Here is a 20,967-nt window from a genome sequence, read left to right as displayed (position 1 = left end):
CATCCATTTAACTGATTTAACAAAAGAACACAAACAATCCAGCACCTTAGAGAATACTATGTAGTACAGATTATACAAACAAATACTGGAGAAAATCTCACAAAAGTAAGACCAGCATTGCCACCTAAATCAATGACAACTTTCCTGCTCTTTTTACACAGTTGAAATGTTAACATCTAAAATGTATTCATAACCCTCTCATTGTATGTTGAACACATTCAGCTAACACCTTAATGTTTTCTCCAATTACTATGGCAATCAAAACATTGGTTAATCGTCTCTCAAGTACAAGCAAAAGGTCAAAGCAGAGATCTCATTAAACTACGCTGATACCAAAAAATTCAGTCACTTTCATTTAATATTACTCTCTACTCAATCTCAAATTTAAGAGCCACTAAATCAACAACTTAATATAACAAAAATGCAAAGAATACCAACCAGCCCTCTCTAAGATACTTCTTCTTCGAGTTGCGATGTTCTTCCTCTTCTTCCCGCTGCCTATTCTTCTTCTCAATCTCCAACGCTTGCAGAAAATGCCTTTCTCTCTCCTCAAACTCTAGCCACTCCCTCTCCATTCTTTCAGCATCCTCTTGCTCTAACCGAAGTAATCCCATCTTCTCTCCAGGATCGTTTAATCCTAGTAGTTTTTTTTACAGCCATCACTGTGCTGTTTTGTCACCTGCAACATAAAAGAGGTAAACTCTACTTAAAGCACGGCAGGAAAAGAAGACATAAAATCAGGATGCTATTTTCAGAACAACCAATAATACTCAAAACCTTCCTCCTCATTTAACTGGTTTTCATAGCTTAAATGTTCCTCATTTTTCCTAATAGCCAATTGAATGTGCCTTGGTATGATTCTCGTCTTCTTCTTGTCTCGTGCGACATTTCCAGCTACTTTCGGAACTTGTTAATTCATAAATCATAATCACCAATGCCTAATGATCTTCAATTTCAATCATTTAACTTTTAATCAGTTAATGTAAATTCAAGCTAAATATCCTTGCATTAAAATCAAACAAATTTAATTCTTGAATACCCTTAATTTCCATATAATAATAAACAACATCATTAAGCTCTGTAGAAGTTCCAGAGGCATAGAGAAAAAGGTTCAATGAGATGAAACAAAACATTCAAGTTCAGACTATGAAAGAAATGGGAATTTCTTTTCTATCTAATCATGGTGCTCACTACTCACTAAATCTCTGAAGAATTTGATTAATTGAAGGCAACTTTCTCAAATTCAATTGAAAATACATCAACCACGTGCCATTTGACAAAAGAAAGCTATAATTTGCAAATTGAACAGCTCAATACAACAATAGGATTATAGATTATGATCAAATCGAGAATAAGAAAAACTCGTATTCATGAAATATGATCAAATAAATTCATAACCTAATCAATTTTAGAACATCTAATTCATTTTCATCAGAATACGCCAAGAACAAAACCTAATAGTCAGAAACAAAAAGGAGAATTTTCCAGAAATAATTACCAAGACCGATTTCGCACTCCTCAAATTCATCATCGTCTTCAAACAGATCCATCTTAGCTTCTTCTGGTGTTGGTTTAACCACTTTCGTCGCCATTACCTAAAATGTTCAATTAAAATACAACATATGAAACCCTAACCTTCCCGAAAACTGGGCTCGGAATTCAGAGGCCAAAGTTAAAATTAAAAAATGAAGAAGTAATGGAGCAGTTAAATTACTCACCTAGAAGATGTAGTAAAGAACTGAATATATTCAGTTAAAGAGATTAAACCATCACAAAAATCTGACAAAACAAAATCAAACAAAAATAAAGACCGCAATTAGTTAATATTAAATGAAAATGAAATGAAATGAAATGAAATCCTTAAAATACAGAAGAGAAATCGAAAAAATGATTATTTAGGGGATCTTCACATTCAATGGCTTGAAATCAGATGACACATAATCAAATAAAAAACATAGAGAAGAAGATGGCGATGATACCAGATCTTGAAACCCGAAAGAAAAATTGAAAAGTGAGATCCAATCAAACCCTAGCCGACCAAATCGACTTTAATCTATGATACAACCATTGCCGTCATGATCGATTTATCACGCAAGGATGGCAGGGAAGAAATCTGATCAACAAAGACCGATCTCGCAAGGATGGAAGAAAGAAATACGATCAACGAAGGAGAATCAAGAACACTACTCTAGAAAAATGGAAGAGAGAGAAGAACATAGAGAAGAAGAGAAAGAGAACACCGAGAGTTTTGTAAAAAAAAAAAATTGGTGAAACACTATCAGGCACACACTTAGCACGTGAAGCACTGTTCTTAAGCACAATACTCCAAAAGCTTACATTTTAAAGGTTCGGGATAACACTCTGAAAGTAAACAAACTGATAGAAAAAACAGTAAATTTTGACAGCAAATTAAATGGAAGAGGAAATACCAAATCTAGGATTCGAGTATCAATGGCATCCAGAAAAAGCTCAAGACTCCAAGTCTCATCTCTCCAAAGAGCTTCTTCCTTCATAGTAGTAAAAGGGAAGGCCATATTTCCCTAAATCAAGAACATGTAACGTGCATTTGGGCATGCCGATTTCCGTTGAGATTCTAGCGAGACAAGGATCATCCATTTAGCAAACTTCCATACCTCATTTAGTAAAAGTGAATGATGACTTGTCAGGCAAGCTGTCATAAAAGGATAACTTTTTGAAGATTAAACTAAGAGTCGTGAATTATCATGCAAAGGTGACGGATTAGGACAATACTTGCAGAAGGAGGAAGTACGAAGAAGACTGGCCTATATGTTGATAGCAAAGAGCAAGTACGTTGTTGCATAAGGTGATCATGGATGTCCCTCTCCTTATGAGCCAGGCTTGATAACTCTCATGCTTCTGTTGTCGATGTGACATACCTAGAAAAAACAATAGAGAAAGGCCGAAATAAAGTGAGCTAACACTACCAAATCAATTATACAAGCCATCGTAGAATGAAGAATGATGAATTAAAAGTTTTAGCAAATTGAGTTAAACCAAGTCTGACTCAAGAAATGTCCAGAATGTCAAAAGAACCCCCCCCCCCCCACACACACACACACATAAATAAAAAACGGATATCAATCAACCGAAACGACGTGATCTGAGTAAAAACAGATATCAATCAATTGGTAATCCCCATTTGTACTTCCCTATTTGGAGAGAGAAAAGGGGAATTGTACTTCCTGTGATCTAAGCTATCACCTATCATCGCGATTCGGTCGTCCGGTGTGCTCACCATGTTCCCAATTGTAACCCGATGGAATCAGCTATTTAAACCTATGAAATGGCCAAATTTTAACCTACTATAAAAAAAAGCACAAAAGTTCACATTTTTTGCTTTTTCATTTATTTGAACGTTGCCTTTGCCTACATTCAAAGTTGGGAATGAGATAACCCGCAATTCAGGAAGCTCACTCCAATGCTCCTATTTCGGTAAGCTCGTAGTTCCAGAAATTAATGATGACAAACTTAACCCACTTCAACAAACAACTAAAGGTTTCACGGTAGTTCTTCGATCAGAAATAACATTTCATTAACAAATCAAATAGACTTTCTCAAACAAATCAAATCAAATTGCAACATCAAACTATATCGCAAATCTACCAAAATACTTAATTAATCTCAACTGAAAGTCTGAAAGCAAAAAATGAAAAAACATAATCGGGATTGTACAATTCATGAATACCTGATACCCCTTCCAGCTGCAATAAGTAGCAGCACTGAATGGTAATTCGTCCAGTGTAAAACAAAACTCGTTCAGTCAACGTCATCTTCCCCGAATCCTTCTTAAAGGCAAGACAAACTCTAAACACTGATACAAATGGTCATTTGAGTCCCTGCAAATTTACCAAAACTTCAACTCCAACTGAAATCAAAATCAAAATCCCATAAAAAATAGATAGAAATCATCCGCAACAATTTAATGAAACAACAACAAAAAACACAAGTCCAGTAAAATCATAAACGAAGAACGATAATCATATTAACAATTGGAAAAAAAATTGAACAAATCAACAAATCCGCGAAAAATTAAATCAAATACATCCAGATGATTATTATAAAAGAACAAGAACAAATTACCCAAAAAATCGACCGGTGTGATGGAGAGTGATAAGAAGAAAAGATGTGGTGGTCCGAATGGAGAAAGGGGTAGAGGATGGAGGAGAGAGGAGAAGGGGCGGATGTGTTAGGTTATGATACATATGACAAAACATAAATCATGCGGAAAAACCTTAATGCCAGGAAACATATTATTTACACATAATCATTTAGCATAATTTAGGAACATACACTTTGTAGCGTGCCCTCCCTAGCTGCGCCCAAACCGAACAAGAACAAGTCTTTAGGACTTCAAATGTCGTCCCTCCGTAGATAGTCCACAGTACGTCCGGATCCGCCTCAAGTTAGACCAACTAGAATCGTCCTTAAGGTTACTAGGAATTTCGGCTATTGTGTTTGCAAGTGTATGGCTGTTTTTTCTTTCAAAAACTTACCTTTAGAATACTTCAATCCTATGTCTATAAATTATGACCCTAGGCTCTTATTTATAGAGGTATGGAAAGGGAATTGGAATCCTAGTAGGATACGAATTAATTAAACTTAGAATCCTATAAGAACTCTAATTAATTAATTTATCCTTTTAGGAATAGGAATTTAATCATATACCAAATCCTAATAGCTTTAGGAATCGTGCATGAACACAAACACACACACGCACGGCAGCCACGAGGGCCGCCCATGCGCGTGCGTGCGAGCAGCAGCCCACGCCACGAGGCCCATACAGCCGTGGCCTTGGCGCCCGCTGGGCCTGCCTTGCGGTGGGCCTGGGCGCTGCCTTGGCTGGGCGTGTGGCGTGCGTTTGGCTTTCCAGGCGATGGCCCGGCTTCGTGCTGGGCCTTCGTCCGGCAGGCCTCGTCCGATGCTTATTCGTACGATACGCTTCCGATTAAATTCCCGATTCCGGAATTCATTTCCGATACGAACAATATTTAATATTTTCGATTCCGGAATTAATCTCCGTTTCGAACAAATATTTAATATTTCCGTTTCCAGAATTATTTTCCGATTCCGATAATATTTCTGATTCTGACAATATTTCCGTTTCCGGCAATATTTCCGATTTCGGCAATATTTCCATTTCCGATAATATTTTCCGATACGTACCATGTTTCCGTTTCTGGCAACATCTACGACTTGGATAATATTTATATTTCCGATACGATCCATATTTTCGTTTCCGGCAATATCATCGTTTCCGGAGTATTCACTTGCTTGTGACGATCTCAGCTCCCACTGAAACCAAGATCCGTCGATTCCGAATGTCCATAGATGGAGTATTTAATGCCATTAAATACTTGATCCGTTTACGTACTATTTGTGTGACCCTACGGGTTCAGTCAAGAGTAAGCTGTGGATTAATATCATTAATTCCACTTGAACTGAAGCGGCCTCTAGCTAGGCATTCAGCTCACTTGATCTCACTGAATTATTAACTTGTTAATTAATACTGAACCGCATTTATTAGACTTAACATTGAATGCATACTAGGACCAAGGGCATTATTTCCTTCAGTCTCCCACTTGTCCTTAGGGACAAGTGTGCATTTCCTAATTCCTTTGTCGCTCGATGCTTGCTCTTGAACATAAGGTAAGAGTTGTCATCCTTATTATGTCCAGAGGTGTTTCTCGGTTTCAGAGTTCAACTGATCAAATAAAACAGATAATCATAGCCTATGATTCATCTGAGCACGGCCATGCATTTCACAGTTTCTAGCTCTCCGAGTGGCCTTGTACAACTTTTAGCATCTCATCCCGATTTATGGGAGGACAATCCCAATCTTGCGATCTTGAGATTAGACTTCGTTTGATAGGTGATTACCTGAGCGTTGCCTTTATAGCCTCCTTTTACGGTGCGACAGTTGGTCAACGTCAAAACAACCAGTTCTCAAACAAGTAATCTCAAATCACTCAGGTATTAAGGATTTAGTGTCTAATAATTTTAATGAAATTTACTTATGACAGATTTTCATCTCTTACAGTAAAGTTTCATAGGTCTGTCCGATACTAGTCTTCCCAAAGTAAGTATCTATGCAAATGACTATGACATTTCCATGTCCACATAGTTCAAGAAACAGAAATACTAGTCATCTTGCATTCTAGTCGTCTAACGTTTTCTATGCGTCCAATTTTATAGAAAACTCCGACCAGGGACCATTTTTCAACCTTTGACATTCAAGTTCACTTGATAGACATTTCTTAGTCACAGGACTGGTCCTGACAGTCTATCTTGAATATATCGTCAAATTGAAGGGACTCATCATTTAATAAACCACAAATTAAATGGAAAAATGAATTCTATTCATTTATTGTGAATGATTAACCAATAATGTTTTACAAAGATTTAAACTCTAAAACTTTAAAACATTAAATAAGGACATCACAGCCATTCTCCAATATGCTTGATTCCCATAGCTGCAGTGTGCGAGTTGTGCTTCGCCTGCGGCAGAGGTTTAGTCAATGGATCTGATATGTTGTCATCAATTCCAATCTTGCTTATCTCGACTTCTTTTCTTTCAACGAACTCTCGTAGAAGGTGAAATCTACGAAGTACATGCTTGACTCTTTGGTGGTGTCTAGGCTCCTTTGCCTGTGAAATAGCTCCGTTATTATCACAATACAGGGCTATTGGTCCTTTAATGGAGGGGACTACACCAAGTTCACCTATGAACTTCCTTAGCCATATAGCTTCCTTTGCTGCTTCATGTGCAACAATGTACTCCGCTTCAGTTGTAGAATCCGCAATGGTGCTTTGCTTAGCACTTTTCCAGCTTACTGCACCTCCGTTGAGGCAGAAGACAAACCCAGACTGTGATCTGAAATCATCTTTGTCGGTTTGGAAACTTGTGTCCGTATAGCCTTTAACAATTAATTCATCATCTCCACCATAGACCAGGAAGTCATCTTTGTGCCTTTTCAGGTACTTCAGAATGTTCTTGGCAGCAGTCCAATGTGTCTCTCCTGGGTCTGACTGGTATCTGCTCGTAGCACTGAGTGCGTACGCAACATCCGGGCGTGTACATATAATAGCATACATTATTGAACCAATCAATGATTCATATGGAATCCCATTCATTCGTCTACGCTCATCAAGTGTTTTTGGGCACTGAGTCTTGCTTAGAGTTATTCCATGAGACATGGGTAGGTAGCCTCGCTTGGAGTCTGCCATCTTGAACCTTTCAAGCACCTTATTGGTATAAGTGCTTTGACTAAGTCCAATCATCTTTTTAGATCTATCTCTGTAAATCTTGATGCCCAATATGTACTGTGCTTCTCCTAGATCCTTCATCGAAAAACATTTCCCAAGCCAAATCTTGACAGAGTTCAGCATAGGAATGTCATTTCCGATAAGTAATATGTCGTCGACATATAACACTAAGAAAGCAATTTTCCTCCCACTGACCTTCTTGTATACACAAGATTCGTCTGCGTTCTTGATGAAACCAAAGTCCTTGACTGCTTCATCAAAACATATATTCCAGCTCCTTGATGCCTGCTTCAATCCGTAGATTGATTTCTTTAGCTTGCATACCTTTTTAGCATTCTTTGGATCCTCAAAACCTTCAGGCTGTGTCATAAACACAGTTTCTGTTAAAACGCCGTTTAAGAAAGCGGTTTTGACATCCATCTGCCATATTTTGTAATCGTAATATGCAGCGAATTCTAACATTATCCGAATAGACTTTAGCATTGCAACTGGTGAAAAGGTTTCATCGTAATCCACACCGTGGACTTGCCTGTAACCTTTTGCAACCAATCTAGCTTTGAAAACTTCAAGTTTCCCATCCTTGTCCTTTTTAAGTTTGAAAACCCATTTGCTTCCAATGGCTTGGTAGCCATCTGGCAAATCGACCAAATCCCATACTTGGTTTTCTGACATGGAGTCTAATTCAGATTGTATGGCTTCTTGCCATTGCTTGGAGCTAGGGCTCGTCATAGCTTGTTTGCAAGTCGCAGGTTCATCACTTTCAAGTAATAGAACGTCATAGCTCTCGTTCGTCAAAATACCTAAGTACCTTTCCGGTTGAGATCTATATCTTTGCGATCTACGCGGGGTAACATTTCTAGATTGACCATGATTCTCACCAGATTCTTCTAAAGATCTCTGAGTTTCATCCTGAATGTCATCTTGAGCATTCTCTAGAGTTTGTTGTTCGACTCGAATTTCTTCGAGGTCTACCTCCCACTTGTCATTTTGGAAATGTGATCCTTTTCCAAAAAGATACCATCTCGAGAAACAAACACCTTGTTCTCAGATGTATTGTAGAAGTAATACCCCTTTGTTTCCTTTGGATAGCCCACAAGGATACATTTGTCAGATTTTGGATGAAGTTTGTCTGAAATTAATCGTTTGACGTATACTTCACATCCCCAAATCTTAAGAAAAGACACATTTGGAGGCTTTCCAAACCATAACTCATATGGAGTCTTTTCGACAACTTTAGACGGAGCTCTATTTATAGTGAGTGCAGCTGTATTTAGTGCATGTCCCCAAAATTCTAATGGAAGTTCGACCTGACCCATCATTGACCTGTCCATGTCTAGCAAGGTTCTGTTCCTCCGTTCCGACACACCGTTCCATTGTGGTGTTCCAGGAGGAGTCAATTCTGATAGAATTCCACATTCTTTCAGATGGTCATCAAATTCATAGCTCATATATTCACCGCCTCTATCAGACCGCAGTGCTTTAATCTTCTTGCCTAATTGATTCTCTACTTCACTCTGAAATTCCTTTAATTTGTCAAAGGATTCAGACTTATGCTTCATTAGGTAGACATAACCATATCTACTGAAGTCATCAGTGAAAGTGATAAAGTAGCTGAAACCACCTCTAGCATTTGTACTCATTGGTCCACATACATCTGTATGGATTAAACCCAATAGTTCAGTTGCTCTTTCTCCAACTTTAGAGAAAGGTTGCTTTGTCATTTTTCCAAGTAAACATGATTCGCACTTACCATAATCCTCTAAGTCAAATGGTTCTAGAATTCCTTCCTTTTGAAGTCTTTCTAAGCGTTTCAAGTTAATATGGACTAATCGACAATGCCACAGATAGGTGAGATCTGAATCATCCTTTTTGGCCTTTTTGGTATTTATGTTATAAACTTGTTTGTCGTGATCTAGTAAATAAAGTCCATTGACCAATCTAGCAGATCCATAAAACATCTCTTTAAAATAAAATGAACAACTATTGTCTTTTATTAAAAAGGAAAATCCCTTAGCATCTAAGCAAGAAACTGAAATGATGTTTTTAGTAAGACTTGGAACATGGAAACACTCTTCCCGTTCCAAAAGTAGCCCAGAGGGCAACTACAAATAAAAAGTTCCTACAGCTAATGCAGCAATCCGTGCTCCATTTCCCACTCGTAGGTCGACTTCACCCTTGCTTAACTTTCTACTTCTTCTTAGTCCCTGTGGATTGGAACATAAGTGTGAGCCACAACCTGTATCTAATACCCAAGAAGTTGAATTAGCAAGTATACAGTCTATAACGAAAATACCTGAAGATGGAACGACTGTTCCGTTCTTCTGATCTTCCTTTAGCTTCAAGCAATCTCTCTTCCAATGCCCCTTCTTCTTGCAGTAGAAGCATTCGGATTCAGAAGTGGGTTGACCGACCTTCCTCTTTTCAGATTTGGCGCCAGCTGGTTGCTTAGTCTGGCTGGCCTTGTTGCCACCTTTCTTAGCATTCCTCTTCTTTCCAGATTTCTTGAACTTGCCCCCACGCACCATAAGCACATCTTGCTTATCACTTTTGAGCGTCTTTTCAGCGGTCTTCAGCATACCGTGAAGCTCAGTGAGCGTTTTGTCCAGACTATTCATACTGTAGTTCAGTTTGAACTGATCATACCCGCTATGAAGATGGAGGATGGTGTCTATAACCATTTCCTGAGAAAATTGCTGATCCAGCCGACTCATATTCTCAATGAGTCCAATCATTTTGAGAACATGTGGACTTACGGGCTCGCCTTTCTTAAGCTTGGTCTCAAGAATTTGCCTATGAGTCTCGAATCTTTCGACTCGAGCCAGATCTTGGAACATGTTCTTCAACTCACTGATGATCGTGAAAGCATCTGAGTTGATGAACGTTTTCTGCAGATCTGCACTCATTGTGGCGAGCATTAGACATTTCACATCCTTGTTGGCATCAATCCAACGATTGAGGGCTGCCTGAGTGACCCCGTCGCCTGTGGCTTCGGGCATCGCCTCTTCCAGGACATACTCCTTTTCTTCCTGCATAAGAACTATTTGCAAGTTCCTTTGCCAGTCAAGGAAGTTTTTCCCGTTCAACTTTTCCTTTTCGAGAATTGACCGAATGTTGAATGAATTGTTGTTTGCCATAATTAAAACTACAATTGAAAAGAATAAACAAATAAATAACCATTCACAGTTTCTCTTAATAAACTTAAATTCTAGCTTACATGCATAATTCAATGTTCATTAAGCATTTTATTCAAGTTATGTGTTCCGGCAGGTGTGAATAAAATGATTCCAAGATCCTAAAATCCATTGAAAAATTAAGCACATTATGTATTTAGACTTAATTCTAAAATCTTTTAGGTAAGCAAACGCTTTTGCTAATAGTCTAGAAACTACTCTTGGTTGATAGGTACATCTAAGAACTTATTAGGTAAACCTATCGATTTTGCCACGACATAAAAGGACTCCTTACTTATATCGTTGAGTTTCACCAAAACTAACATGTACTCACAATTATTTGTGTACCTTGCCCCTTTAGGACCAATAAGTAACACCTCACTGAGCTAAAACTATTACTAGATTGATGTAAAGGATATCCAAGCAAGTGTATATTTTGGCATGGCACCTTTTAACTCAATTTTTTTAAGTTTGGAACTTAAGGCTTTTACTATGTTGGTTAGATTTTAAGTGAACTAAAATCCTTAATCATGCAACATAATGAAGCCACAATCTCATGCATAATTAAGACATATTTAAAGCAATAAATAACTTAAAGCATGCATAAGATAAATGTAATCTAGTATGGCCCGACTTCATTTTGAAGCTTCAACTTCAAAGTCCGTCTCGAAAATGGAAACTTCGTCTTGAAATTCATCGTGGGAGGCGCCATTTTCTCCAAATAGGATAAGCTATAATTAAAACTAATTACAACTATTTGATGGTACGCAGACCATTTTTAAATTGAAAAACAAATTTGGTGCTTTAGACCAATTACATTCAAATGAATGGTACGCAGACCATATTTCTATCCTATTTGGGCCATACTAGTCACTTCATAACCTGCAAAACAGTACATATACTATATATACCATTCACCCATTCATTATCATGAATGGCCCACATAATTGGTTAGTTAAAACACATTGTATGCATCACATAAATATTTGCAGCAATTAATCAAGGGCACCAATAATCTACAAATTATTCAGTCCTTATTAATTCTAATCAAGTTGTTTTAACCTTAAGGATTTGTAGACCTAATCAAGAGTTTATGACTAAAAAGGGATCCCACTTAAACCAATAAATCCATATGCTTTACTAATTTTAAACATAAAAATGTATTTCGAGTCTAACCGGAAACATACAAATTTAAATAAAATTTAAAGCTCATATAAATTTATCATTGAATCCATTTATTTGATTTATTTTCAGTCGAATTTAAATTAATTCAAGATTTTAATTTTAGTAAAATAATTAGAATAAATAAAATTTATTACAATTATAATATTCAAAATTAAAATCCAAGAAAACAATTTAAATTATTAATTTTAAAATTAATTAAAATTACATGAACTGAAAATTTCAAATTAAAATTTTTAAAACGATTTAATCGTAACACAAGGTACGCACATCACCACGCAACGTACAGCCATAGGCCACACGCACGCAGCCATCGCTGGACACGTGCGCGCAGCCTCTGTGCTGCGTCGCATCTGCTGCTGCACACCATCGCAAGGCATCACTCGAAGCACGTTAGCCACTGCTCGCTGCGCGCGCCAGGGCTCGTCGCACGCGAGCCACCGCTCGCTGCGCGCGAGGCTTCGATGCAAGCGTAGCGCTCGTCGCACGCGAGCCAGCGCTCGCTGCGCGCGAGGCTTCGATCGCTGCGCGAGGCAGTGCGCGTTGTGGCGCAGCACGCTTGCTACCCACACGCGACTGCTCGCTGCCTTGCTTCTCGCCCTCGCCCATTCGCCCATCGCACATAGCACGCGACACAAGGCAGGGCCACTGCCTTGTGCTCGCGCACCATTGCCTTGCTCGCTGCATTCGTACCGCATGGGCGACGAGCTCCCTTGCTCGTCGACGCATGCCCGCACTATACAACACCCCTTAAGGGTAACACGTAACGTCCATTGCTTTGTGCGTGCAAGTTTTATGAGCGAATTGCATAAAAATTAAAACTTTTATTTTCAAAATTAATGACAAATTAATAAATCATATTAATTTCATAATTTTAGGGCAAAAAATCGAAAATTTATTAATTAATTAATTTCCGATTAACATGGATTCAAGTCTAGGTCATAAAAATTTAAAATTTAACACAAATTAACAATTTTTATGGTGGTTTTAATCATAGGTAACTAATTAAATTATTAATTAATTATGAAAATCAAATCAATTCTAAATTATTCGAATTTTCAACAAATTAATCATAATTACAAATTAGATTGCATAATTAACAAGGCTAGGCATTCAAACTTGTTAAACATATACAGTAGGTCAATCAAAAATTCAAGATTTATCAACAGGAATCGCAAATATTTAATTTAACATCTTAAATTTACAAACTTTTGCGTTCGAAAAACTAAAACCTCCGAAAAGTCATAGTTAGGCTTCGAATTTGGGAATTCTGGGTTTCGGCGAAAATTACTGATTTTGTCAAAATTTTAGAATGCCTTTTACATGCGGAATTGACACAAAAATCACTCGATTTGGTTGAGTAACGAACATTCTGCCGAAAAACTGCGTACATATAATTAAATAAACGCAATTTGCAATTAATTAACAATTACGAAAATTAATCACCCCTTTTAATTCCTTGCAAATTTGTATAATTTAACCATGTTCATGCAATTTAGATTATGAAAATAATAAGAGGCTCGTGATACCACTGTTAGGTTATGATACATATGACAAAACATAAATCATGCGGAAAAACCTTAATGCCAGGAAACATATTATTTACACATAATCATTTAGCATAATTTAGGAGCATACACTTTGTAGCGTGCCCTCCCTAGCTGCGCCCGAACCGAACAAGAACAAGTCTTTAGGACTCCAAATGTCGTCAAGTATATGGCTGTTTTTTCTTTCAAAAACTTACCTTTAGAATACTTCAATCCTATGTCTATAAATTATGACCCTAGGCTCTTATTTATAGAGGTATGGAAAGGGAATTGGAATCCTAGTAGGATACGAATTAATTAAACTTAGAATCCTATAAGAACTCTAATTAATTAATTTATCCTTTTAGGAATAGAAATTTAATCATATACCAAATCCTAATAGCTTTAGGAATCGTGCATGAACACAAACACACACACGCACGGCAGTCACGAGGGCCGCCCATGCGCGTGCGTGCGAGCAGCAGCCCACGCCACGAGGCCCACACAGCCGTGGCCTTGGCGCGCGCTGGGCCTGCCTTGTGGTGGGCCTGGGCGCTGCCTTGGCTGGGCGTGTGGCGTGCGTTTGGCTTGCTGGGCGATGGCCCGGCTTCGTGCTGGGCCTTCGTCCGGCAAGCCTCGTCCGATGCTTATTCGTACGATACGCTTCCGATTAAATTCCCGGTTCCGAAATTCATTTCCGATACGAACAATATTTAATATTTCCGATTCCGGAATTAATCTCCGTTTCGAACAAATATTTAATATTTCCGTTTCCGAAATTATTTTCCGATTCCAATAATATTTCCGATTCTGACAATATTTCCGTTTCCGGCAATATTTCCGATTCCGGCAATATTTCCATTTCCGATAATATTTTCCGATACGTACCGTGTTTCCGTTTCCGGCAACATCTACGACTTGGATAATATTTATATTTCCGATACGATCCATATTTCCGTTTCCGGCAATATCATCGTTTCCGGAGTATTCACTTGCCTGTGACGATCTCAGCTCCCACTGAAACCAAGATCCGTCGATTCCGAATGTCCATAGATGGAGTATTTAATGCCATTAAATACTTGATCCGTTTACGTACTATTTGTGTGACCCTACGGGTTCAGTCAAGAGTAAGCTGTGGATTAATATCATTAATTCCACTTGAACTGAAGCGGCCTCTAGCTAGGCATTCAGCTCACTTGATCTCACTGAATTATTAACTTGTTAATTAATACTGAACCGCATTTATTAGACTTAACATTGAATGCATACTTGGACCAAGGGCATTATTTCCTTCAGGACGAGGGCTAGGTTGAAAGAGGAGATGAAAATTGGGGGAAATAAAATGGGAAAGATAAGGTAAAAGAAGGAATCACGCGGAGAAGAAGGGGAGCACGTGGAGCACTGTTCTTAAGCACAGTACTCCAAGTTCATACATTTTAAAGGTTTGGGATGTATATATTGCATTAATTTATTCTATGTTAAAGATGATACATTTTCATTATGTAACTTTTGTTATTCGTAATTTTTGTTGTATTAATTTATTCTCTGTTAAATAACGGAGTATACTACATGTACATAAAATGAGAAAAAAAGATTTCAACAAACCGTGCATTGCACAGGTGCTAACCTAGTTTAGACTACAACCCGGGCGTTGCCCCGGGTTTTGACTTTTATTCGGATTTTAAAAAAAAACATGTGCACGTAGAGATGGTGTTATTATCAAATTACGGTGGTAGCATAAGATTAGTGACCGATCAACAACCTCCGCGATTAAACCCCACATCCAAAAATATAAACAAAGTCGGATCCTTTTCTTAAAAGTAATAATTGTACATTTATGAATTAAGTAATCATTCCTTTTTTTTGTATTCACTTTTATTCAAGGTATTGTTTTTTTGTAAAAGGAATATATAGACTTATATGGAAAGATATTACATAAGTTGTAGTTGGTTAAGATGGTAAGTGTAACTTTTAACAAAGAGGTTTGGTGTTCGATCCTTGTTAGATGTTTTTTGGTTGAAATGACGTGTCATGATTCTAATTAGCGGTGACGTGGCGTAATAACGAGATGTATACGTGACACGTATACGTTCTTCAAAACGCCTTTTAATATATTCGTATAGATTATACTTGAATAACGTTTATTTTTCCTGAACTAACCTTATACCATCTTATTATTTTATACTCCCTCCGTCCCGGAAGACTCGTAATGGTTTGACTTTTTGCACTAGTCACATAATTCACTTTGACTCTATTGTATTTATAGTATATGAAAACAAGTGTTAGCATATAATATATTGTTGGCTTCATCTTAATATATATTTTCAAAATATTAAAATTTTATAAAAATATAATTGAAGATACTGATGGTCAAAGTTGTGCATTGACAAGCGTGTCCAGTCAAACCGTTGCGAGTATTCCGAGACGAGGGAATAGTTACAATGTACAAGAAAATTAACAAAGTCACCGCTATCCCAGTAAAAAAAAAAAAAAAAAAATTCACCACTATCTCACTAAATTGAACCGAAACTAACCTAAGGCTCGATTGAAACTTTTTGGAAACGGTTATGGGTCACACACCCTAATGTTGGGCCTTAACTCTCAAGTTCTATATCATTACTCATTAGTTCATTACTCGAAAGCCTCTCTTTTTTTTTACACCAAAATAGAACTTCAAACAAAAATTTAAATTAGGCCCAAATGTTCTTCTATCTTCATCCTCCCCATAATCCCATTTGCAATTGCAGCGACATTTCTGAATTCTGACATCCATCCACCTTATCTTCACAATTCACACTTCATCCTAAAACCCTCTAAAAACCCTCCTATTTTCTCTCTCCTCACTTCTTCAATGGCGCCAAATCAAATCCTCCATTAAAATCCTCAAGCTCCAAGCTCATCTCCTCCCCTAATGGACATCTCATCCCCTTTCAAACCCCTCCCAAAATGCGGGGATCTCTCCTTCTCATCCTCCTTCCAGTCTTTCTCTCTCCAAATCCCTCTCAATAAATCCCAACCCGCTTTCCGGCACCGCCGAATAGTGGCGGTTTCCGCCCTAAACCCTCAAGAACTCCCCCAAACCAGCCCTCAAAGACTCCTCAAAGAGTTAGCTGAGCGCAAAAAGGTAATTTCCCCAAAGAAACAAGCACCCCCTAGAAAATACATCCTTAAACCCCCTTTGGATGATGCTAAATTAGCTCAAAGATTCCTAGATAGTCCCCAATTATCCCTTAAACAATTCCCTCTATTAAGCTCTTGTTTACCCTCCTCTAAGCTTAACCATGTCGATAAAGCTTGGATTGATGAGTACTTGCTTGAGGTTAAACAAGCTTTAGGGTACCCTTTGGAACCTTCGGATAGTTTAGGGGATGATAATCCTGCTAAACAGTTTGATACTTTGTTGTATTTGGCATTTCAGCACCCTTATTATGTTTCTTGTTCTAGGGTGAGTGCTAGGCATGTGAAATATGGGCATGCTAGGTTGAACTTTGTGGGGCAATACGTGCTCGAATTGGCGTTGTGTGAGTTCTTTTTGCAGCGGTATCCGAGGGAGTCGCCTGGGCCGATGAGAGAGAGGGTGTTTGCTTTGATGGGGAAGAGGTTCTTGCCTAAATGGATTAAGGTTGCTGGTTTGCATAATTTGGTTTTCCCTGTTGATGATATTGATAGATTGAGGCACTCTGAGAGGGAGCCTCCTTCAAAGTAAGTTCTGGTTCTGACTTGCTTTTTCTAGCTAAAATTTGATCGGATTTTATTTGTTTAGATTCATTTTATTGTTGTTGGCTTTGTAAAATAAAGGAATGGGTTGTATAATTTGGCAGCACTAGTGTGATGCTATGTTAATCATTTTACCTCAAATACCCGTGTCACTCGTACATAATGGACACTTGACGCTCATTTTGGACCAAAATCATGCAACTTTTCACAAAATAGCAGTGTCGGAAACTTGGACTCATACCCCTGTCCAATATAGGTGTGATGTATGAAGAATGCATTGACATGACATTAAGCATTAGTGTGCTGATTTAGCCACCCTCTTTTCATGATTGGTGTCTACATTTAAAGGAGTGTTTCTTCTTTCCATTGAAATTGTTTGAATGTGAAGGTGAAGTAACTCATTTAGTGGTTGTACTTTGATTTAGTGAGAATAAGCATAAAACTCATGATGTTCAAGAGTATAACCCTTTTTCAGTTGTCCTCTAACTTAAAGGGCTGTAGCTAGTTATGATGTCTTTAGACAGGGTGAATCTCCAAAAGAGTACAAAGGTAGGAGAAGGAGCCTTTCAATACATGTATTCAGATTTTAAGTGACTTGTATGTTTCCAAGTAGCTACTTCCTTAGATTGATGACTCCATGGTGCACTTAAGTCTCATGGTGTCATGGACTCATGGTAAGAAATGACTTACTGGCCTGAGTTCATGGAGCTTTTAAGGGGCTTTAGCTTAGTGAATGTTCAGGAACTGGCAACCTTACGGTTCATTATTCCCATTGAATTTGAGTTTGGGAAGTTCATTTGTTTTGTTTGGAAAGGCATAATTTCCAATTAAGACTGACGTTTAATTTACACAGTTTCAGAAGGAATTGGGAAAAAGTAGCTACATATTTATGATCCTTGTATATGAACCGTTTGATTAGAGGGTGTGTGATTGCTCATATCAAGTATATTAATTTATGGTCTTTATACAGGTCTGTGTTCTGGGCTCTTTTTGGAGCTATATACCTGTGTTATGGGATGCCAGAAGTTTATCGTGTACTTTTTGAAGTGTTTGGGATGGACCCTGAAGATGAAGACTGCCAGCCGAAGAAAAGAAGGCAACTTGAAGATGTTGATTATGTTTCTGCTGAGTTTGAAGGCAGAAAACTCAGCTGGCAAGACGTAGCTACATATAGGGTAAGTCATAACTCTTATGCTCATTTAGGCGCCGTTTGTTTCAAAGGAAATTTGTTTCAACGGAAAATGATTTTCCATGGAAAACAATTTTCCTTTGTTTGTTTACTTACAAGAAAAAATAAAAAGAAAAAGAACATAGAAGTGGAAATGAGAGGAGAGAAAAGGAAATTTATGGGATTAGGATGGAAAATGTGGCATTCCTTCTTTTCAAAAGGAAAGTTGGTTTTTCTGTAGAGAAAGTTGTTTTCCACCCTTAACAAAACAAACAAAGGAAAATGGGAAAATCATTTTCCGGAAGGTGTTTTCTGTCGTAACAAAAGGAGCCTTAGACACTTATGTAGTTATGAAGTCGCTCAAGGTACTTAAGTTTAGCTATCAGGGTAAGAAGTCTGGATAATTATTTGTCTGTCTAATGGTCGAATTTTTCCTAATGGTGATGATGCATTTTGTTGATTTCAATTTGTCGAGGATAGTCACACACTTGCTGCAAATATATTTTTGAACTTCTTGCTGCTTACAGCCTCCTGAAGATGCTCTTTTTGCACATCCAAGGGTTTTCAGAGCTTGTGTACCCCCAGGCATGCATCGGTTTCGAGGTAACATATGGGATTTTGATAGCAGACCCCAAGTTATGAAAACACTGGGTTATCCTTTGACAATGAACGATAGAATTCCGGAGATCACTGAAGCTAGGAATATTGAGCTTGGACTTGGGCTGCAGGTAAATTTCTAATTCTCTTTTGATGGGCTATGGTGTTTTCAGTGACTTTTCTTTCTCTTTCTCCAATGCAACTTGTATTTGAGAACAATGTTTGATACAAGTATTAACTCTTTCTTTTTCCAAAATAAATCCTTGTGTTGAAAATGAAATAGAATCCAACAATCATGTTAAGCATAGAACTTGAGTGAGTCGAGTCCAACCAACTTGTAATAATAGTCATTCCTTCTATATGGTACTAATGAGCTAAGGGGGCGTTTGGTTAGGGAGTTTCATCAAAGGGAAAGCTAATCAACTAACTTGATTCCCTTTTATGTTGTTTGATAGACCAATTCAATTCCCTTTACCCCTAGGATTCACCACCTACCCCCAAGGAATCATTAAAACCCCCAAACTCCTCTTCACCAATTTTACTACCACTTTGACCACAACACCTTTACCAAAACACCATCTGACCCACCGTTGTCGCCCCACCAAACCTATTCAACCTCTTCAAAACCGCCCTCGCCTCCACCGAAACCACCTGACCACGCCAAAACTACCCTACTCTACCACCCCCAAAACCACCCTTCCCACCACGAAACCAACAACCCCACCCCCAAAATTCACCCCAACCACCCCCACAAACAAACCCTATCTCGCCAGGAATCACCTCACTTGCCAAAAGAAAAAGGAGAGGAGGGAGAGAGGAGGGGCAGGGGCAACAATGCCATGTGGAAGAGGCAGGGGGCGTAGAGTCGACGGGTGAAAGGGCAGCGGCGCCGCATGAAGACAAAGGATGGGGGGGGGGGCATCAGAGGGGAGGGCTGTGGCGCGACTGGCGCGTGAAGGCTAGGGCTGGGGAGTGGAGGGCAGCGGCTAGGGATGGGGGAGTAGAGGCGGCGGAGGGAAGAGTAGTGGCGCCGAGGAGGGAAAAGATGGGAGGTGGTAGTGTTGGTTGTATATTGAAGGAAAAGGGTGGTGGTTTCCCTTTGGTTTACAAAACAAACAACTTATGACAATGTAGGGTTTTGCTTTCCATTGTCCTTTCCCTAGGGTTATGCTTTATGTCACTCCCTTTCCCCTTTGCGAACCAAACGCCCCCTCCCCTAAATCTAGTGTGATTCTCAAATAGTCAAGTGTACCTATACCTAGTGTTTAAGACAACAAAACACTTCATTTGTTGATGTAAGGTTATCTTCTCATTAAGCGAAAAACTACAGCTGAACTTTGTGTTGTGGAACTCCTCTTATCTGATCCTTTTCCGTTTTTTAAAAAATGTTTGCAGCTTTGTTTCCTGCACCCATCAAAACACAAATTTGAACATCCTAGGTTTTGTTTTGAGCGACTGGAGTATCTCGGCCAAAAGATCCAGGTAACCCTTCTTGCATTCCGTTGTCTAGTCATAAAAGAAGAGAATACATTGTGATTCACAAGGAGAGAGATGTGATATCTTGTTGTTGGTTCTTTCTTTTGCAGGATCTAGTGATGGCTGAAAGACTATTAATGAAACATTTGGATGCTCCTGGAAAATGGCTTGAAGAGAAGCATCGCCGTGTGCTCATGAACAAGTTCTGTGGAAAGTACTTGAGGGAGAAGTTCCTTCACCGTTTTATAATATACTCTGATCAGGTTCAAGATGCTTACGAGCACAATCGGAGGCTTAGAAATCCTGCCACACAATCTGTTTGTCAAGCTATTCATGGCCTCTCTTACGCGGTTTATGGTAAGCCTGATGTGAGACGCCTGATGTTTGAGATATTTGATTTTGAGCAAATACAGCCAAAACTTGTATGAATTAATTCATTTCTGTAGATTTTTAGGTAACAGTAACATGTATCTTTTGGTTGCAATATCAGTATAGGGGGGGGGGGGTGTAAAAATATGCATTTCTCCCATCCTACCTCTAATAACATTTTGTATAATTTTTATGATGATAGTACAAGTTACGCAGCTATGATGATAGTACAAGTTACGCAGGCTATAAACCCAGAAAGAACAGTAGAACATCAGGCACGCACACCTTTAGAGCATCAACAACCTTGACTGTTGGTTGTCGAGTAATAAGTTTCCCCTCTACATATGAGGACAATATTAACTTGCTTTAGACCACCTGTAAGACCCCATGGTCATCCTTGGTAAAGTGTAAACTAGTTTCTCTCGCATCTTTCTCATTTCTCTACCTCATTTTCTACTAATTTGACTTATCTTATTCG

The 20,967-nt window shown here is 38.5% G+C and overlaps 1 protein-coding gene across 1 annotated transcript; it reads left to right on the top strand.

Annotated features, from left to right (window-relative positions):
* The first annotated feature begins 15,871 nt into the window (after positions 1–15,871).
* Positions 15,872–20,708, top strand: LOC110804314 (ribonuclease III domain-containing protein RNC1, chloroplastic). Its single transcript, XM_022009886.2, has 5 exons — positions 15,872–16,864; positions 17,850–18,054; positions 18,575–18,775; positions 20,040–20,126; positions 20,231–20,708. The coding sequence occupies exons 1-5, from the start codon at positions 16,074–16,076 to the stop codon at positions 20,546–20,548; spliced, it is 1,602 nt and encodes a 533-aa protein (XP_021865578.2). The 5' UTR covers positions 15,872–16,073; the 3' UTR covers positions 20,549–20,708.
* Positions 20,709–20,967: the final 259 nt, after the last annotated feature.

Source organism: Spinacia oleracea, chromosome 3 (assembly GCF_020520425.1).
Source record: "Spinacia oleracea cultivar Varoflay chromosome 3, BTI_SOV_V1, whole genome shotgun sequence".
Classification (NCBI taxonomy): domain Eukaryota; kingdom Viridiplantae; phylum Streptophyta; class Magnoliopsida; order Caryophyllales; family Amaranthaceae; genus Spinacia; species Spinacia oleracea.
Note: the sequence above shows the minus strand (reverse complement) of the source record. Positions and strands in the feature narration are given on the sequence as shown.

Excerpts from the sequence above, each read along its gene's own strand:
- LOC110804314 (XM_022009886.2), top strand. The coding sequence starts at position 16,074 with ATGGACATCTCATCCCCTTTCAAACCCCTCCCAAAATGCGGGGATCTC. Across the intron at positions 18,055-18,574 it reads AAGACGTAGCTACATATAGG|CCTCCTGAAGATGCTCTTTT; the intron begins GTAAGTCATAAC and ends TGCTGCTTACAG. Across the intron at positions 18,776-20,039 it reads AGCTTGGACTTGGGCTGCAG|CTTTGTTTCCTGCACCCATC; the intron begins GTAAATTTCTAA and ends AAATGTTTGCAG.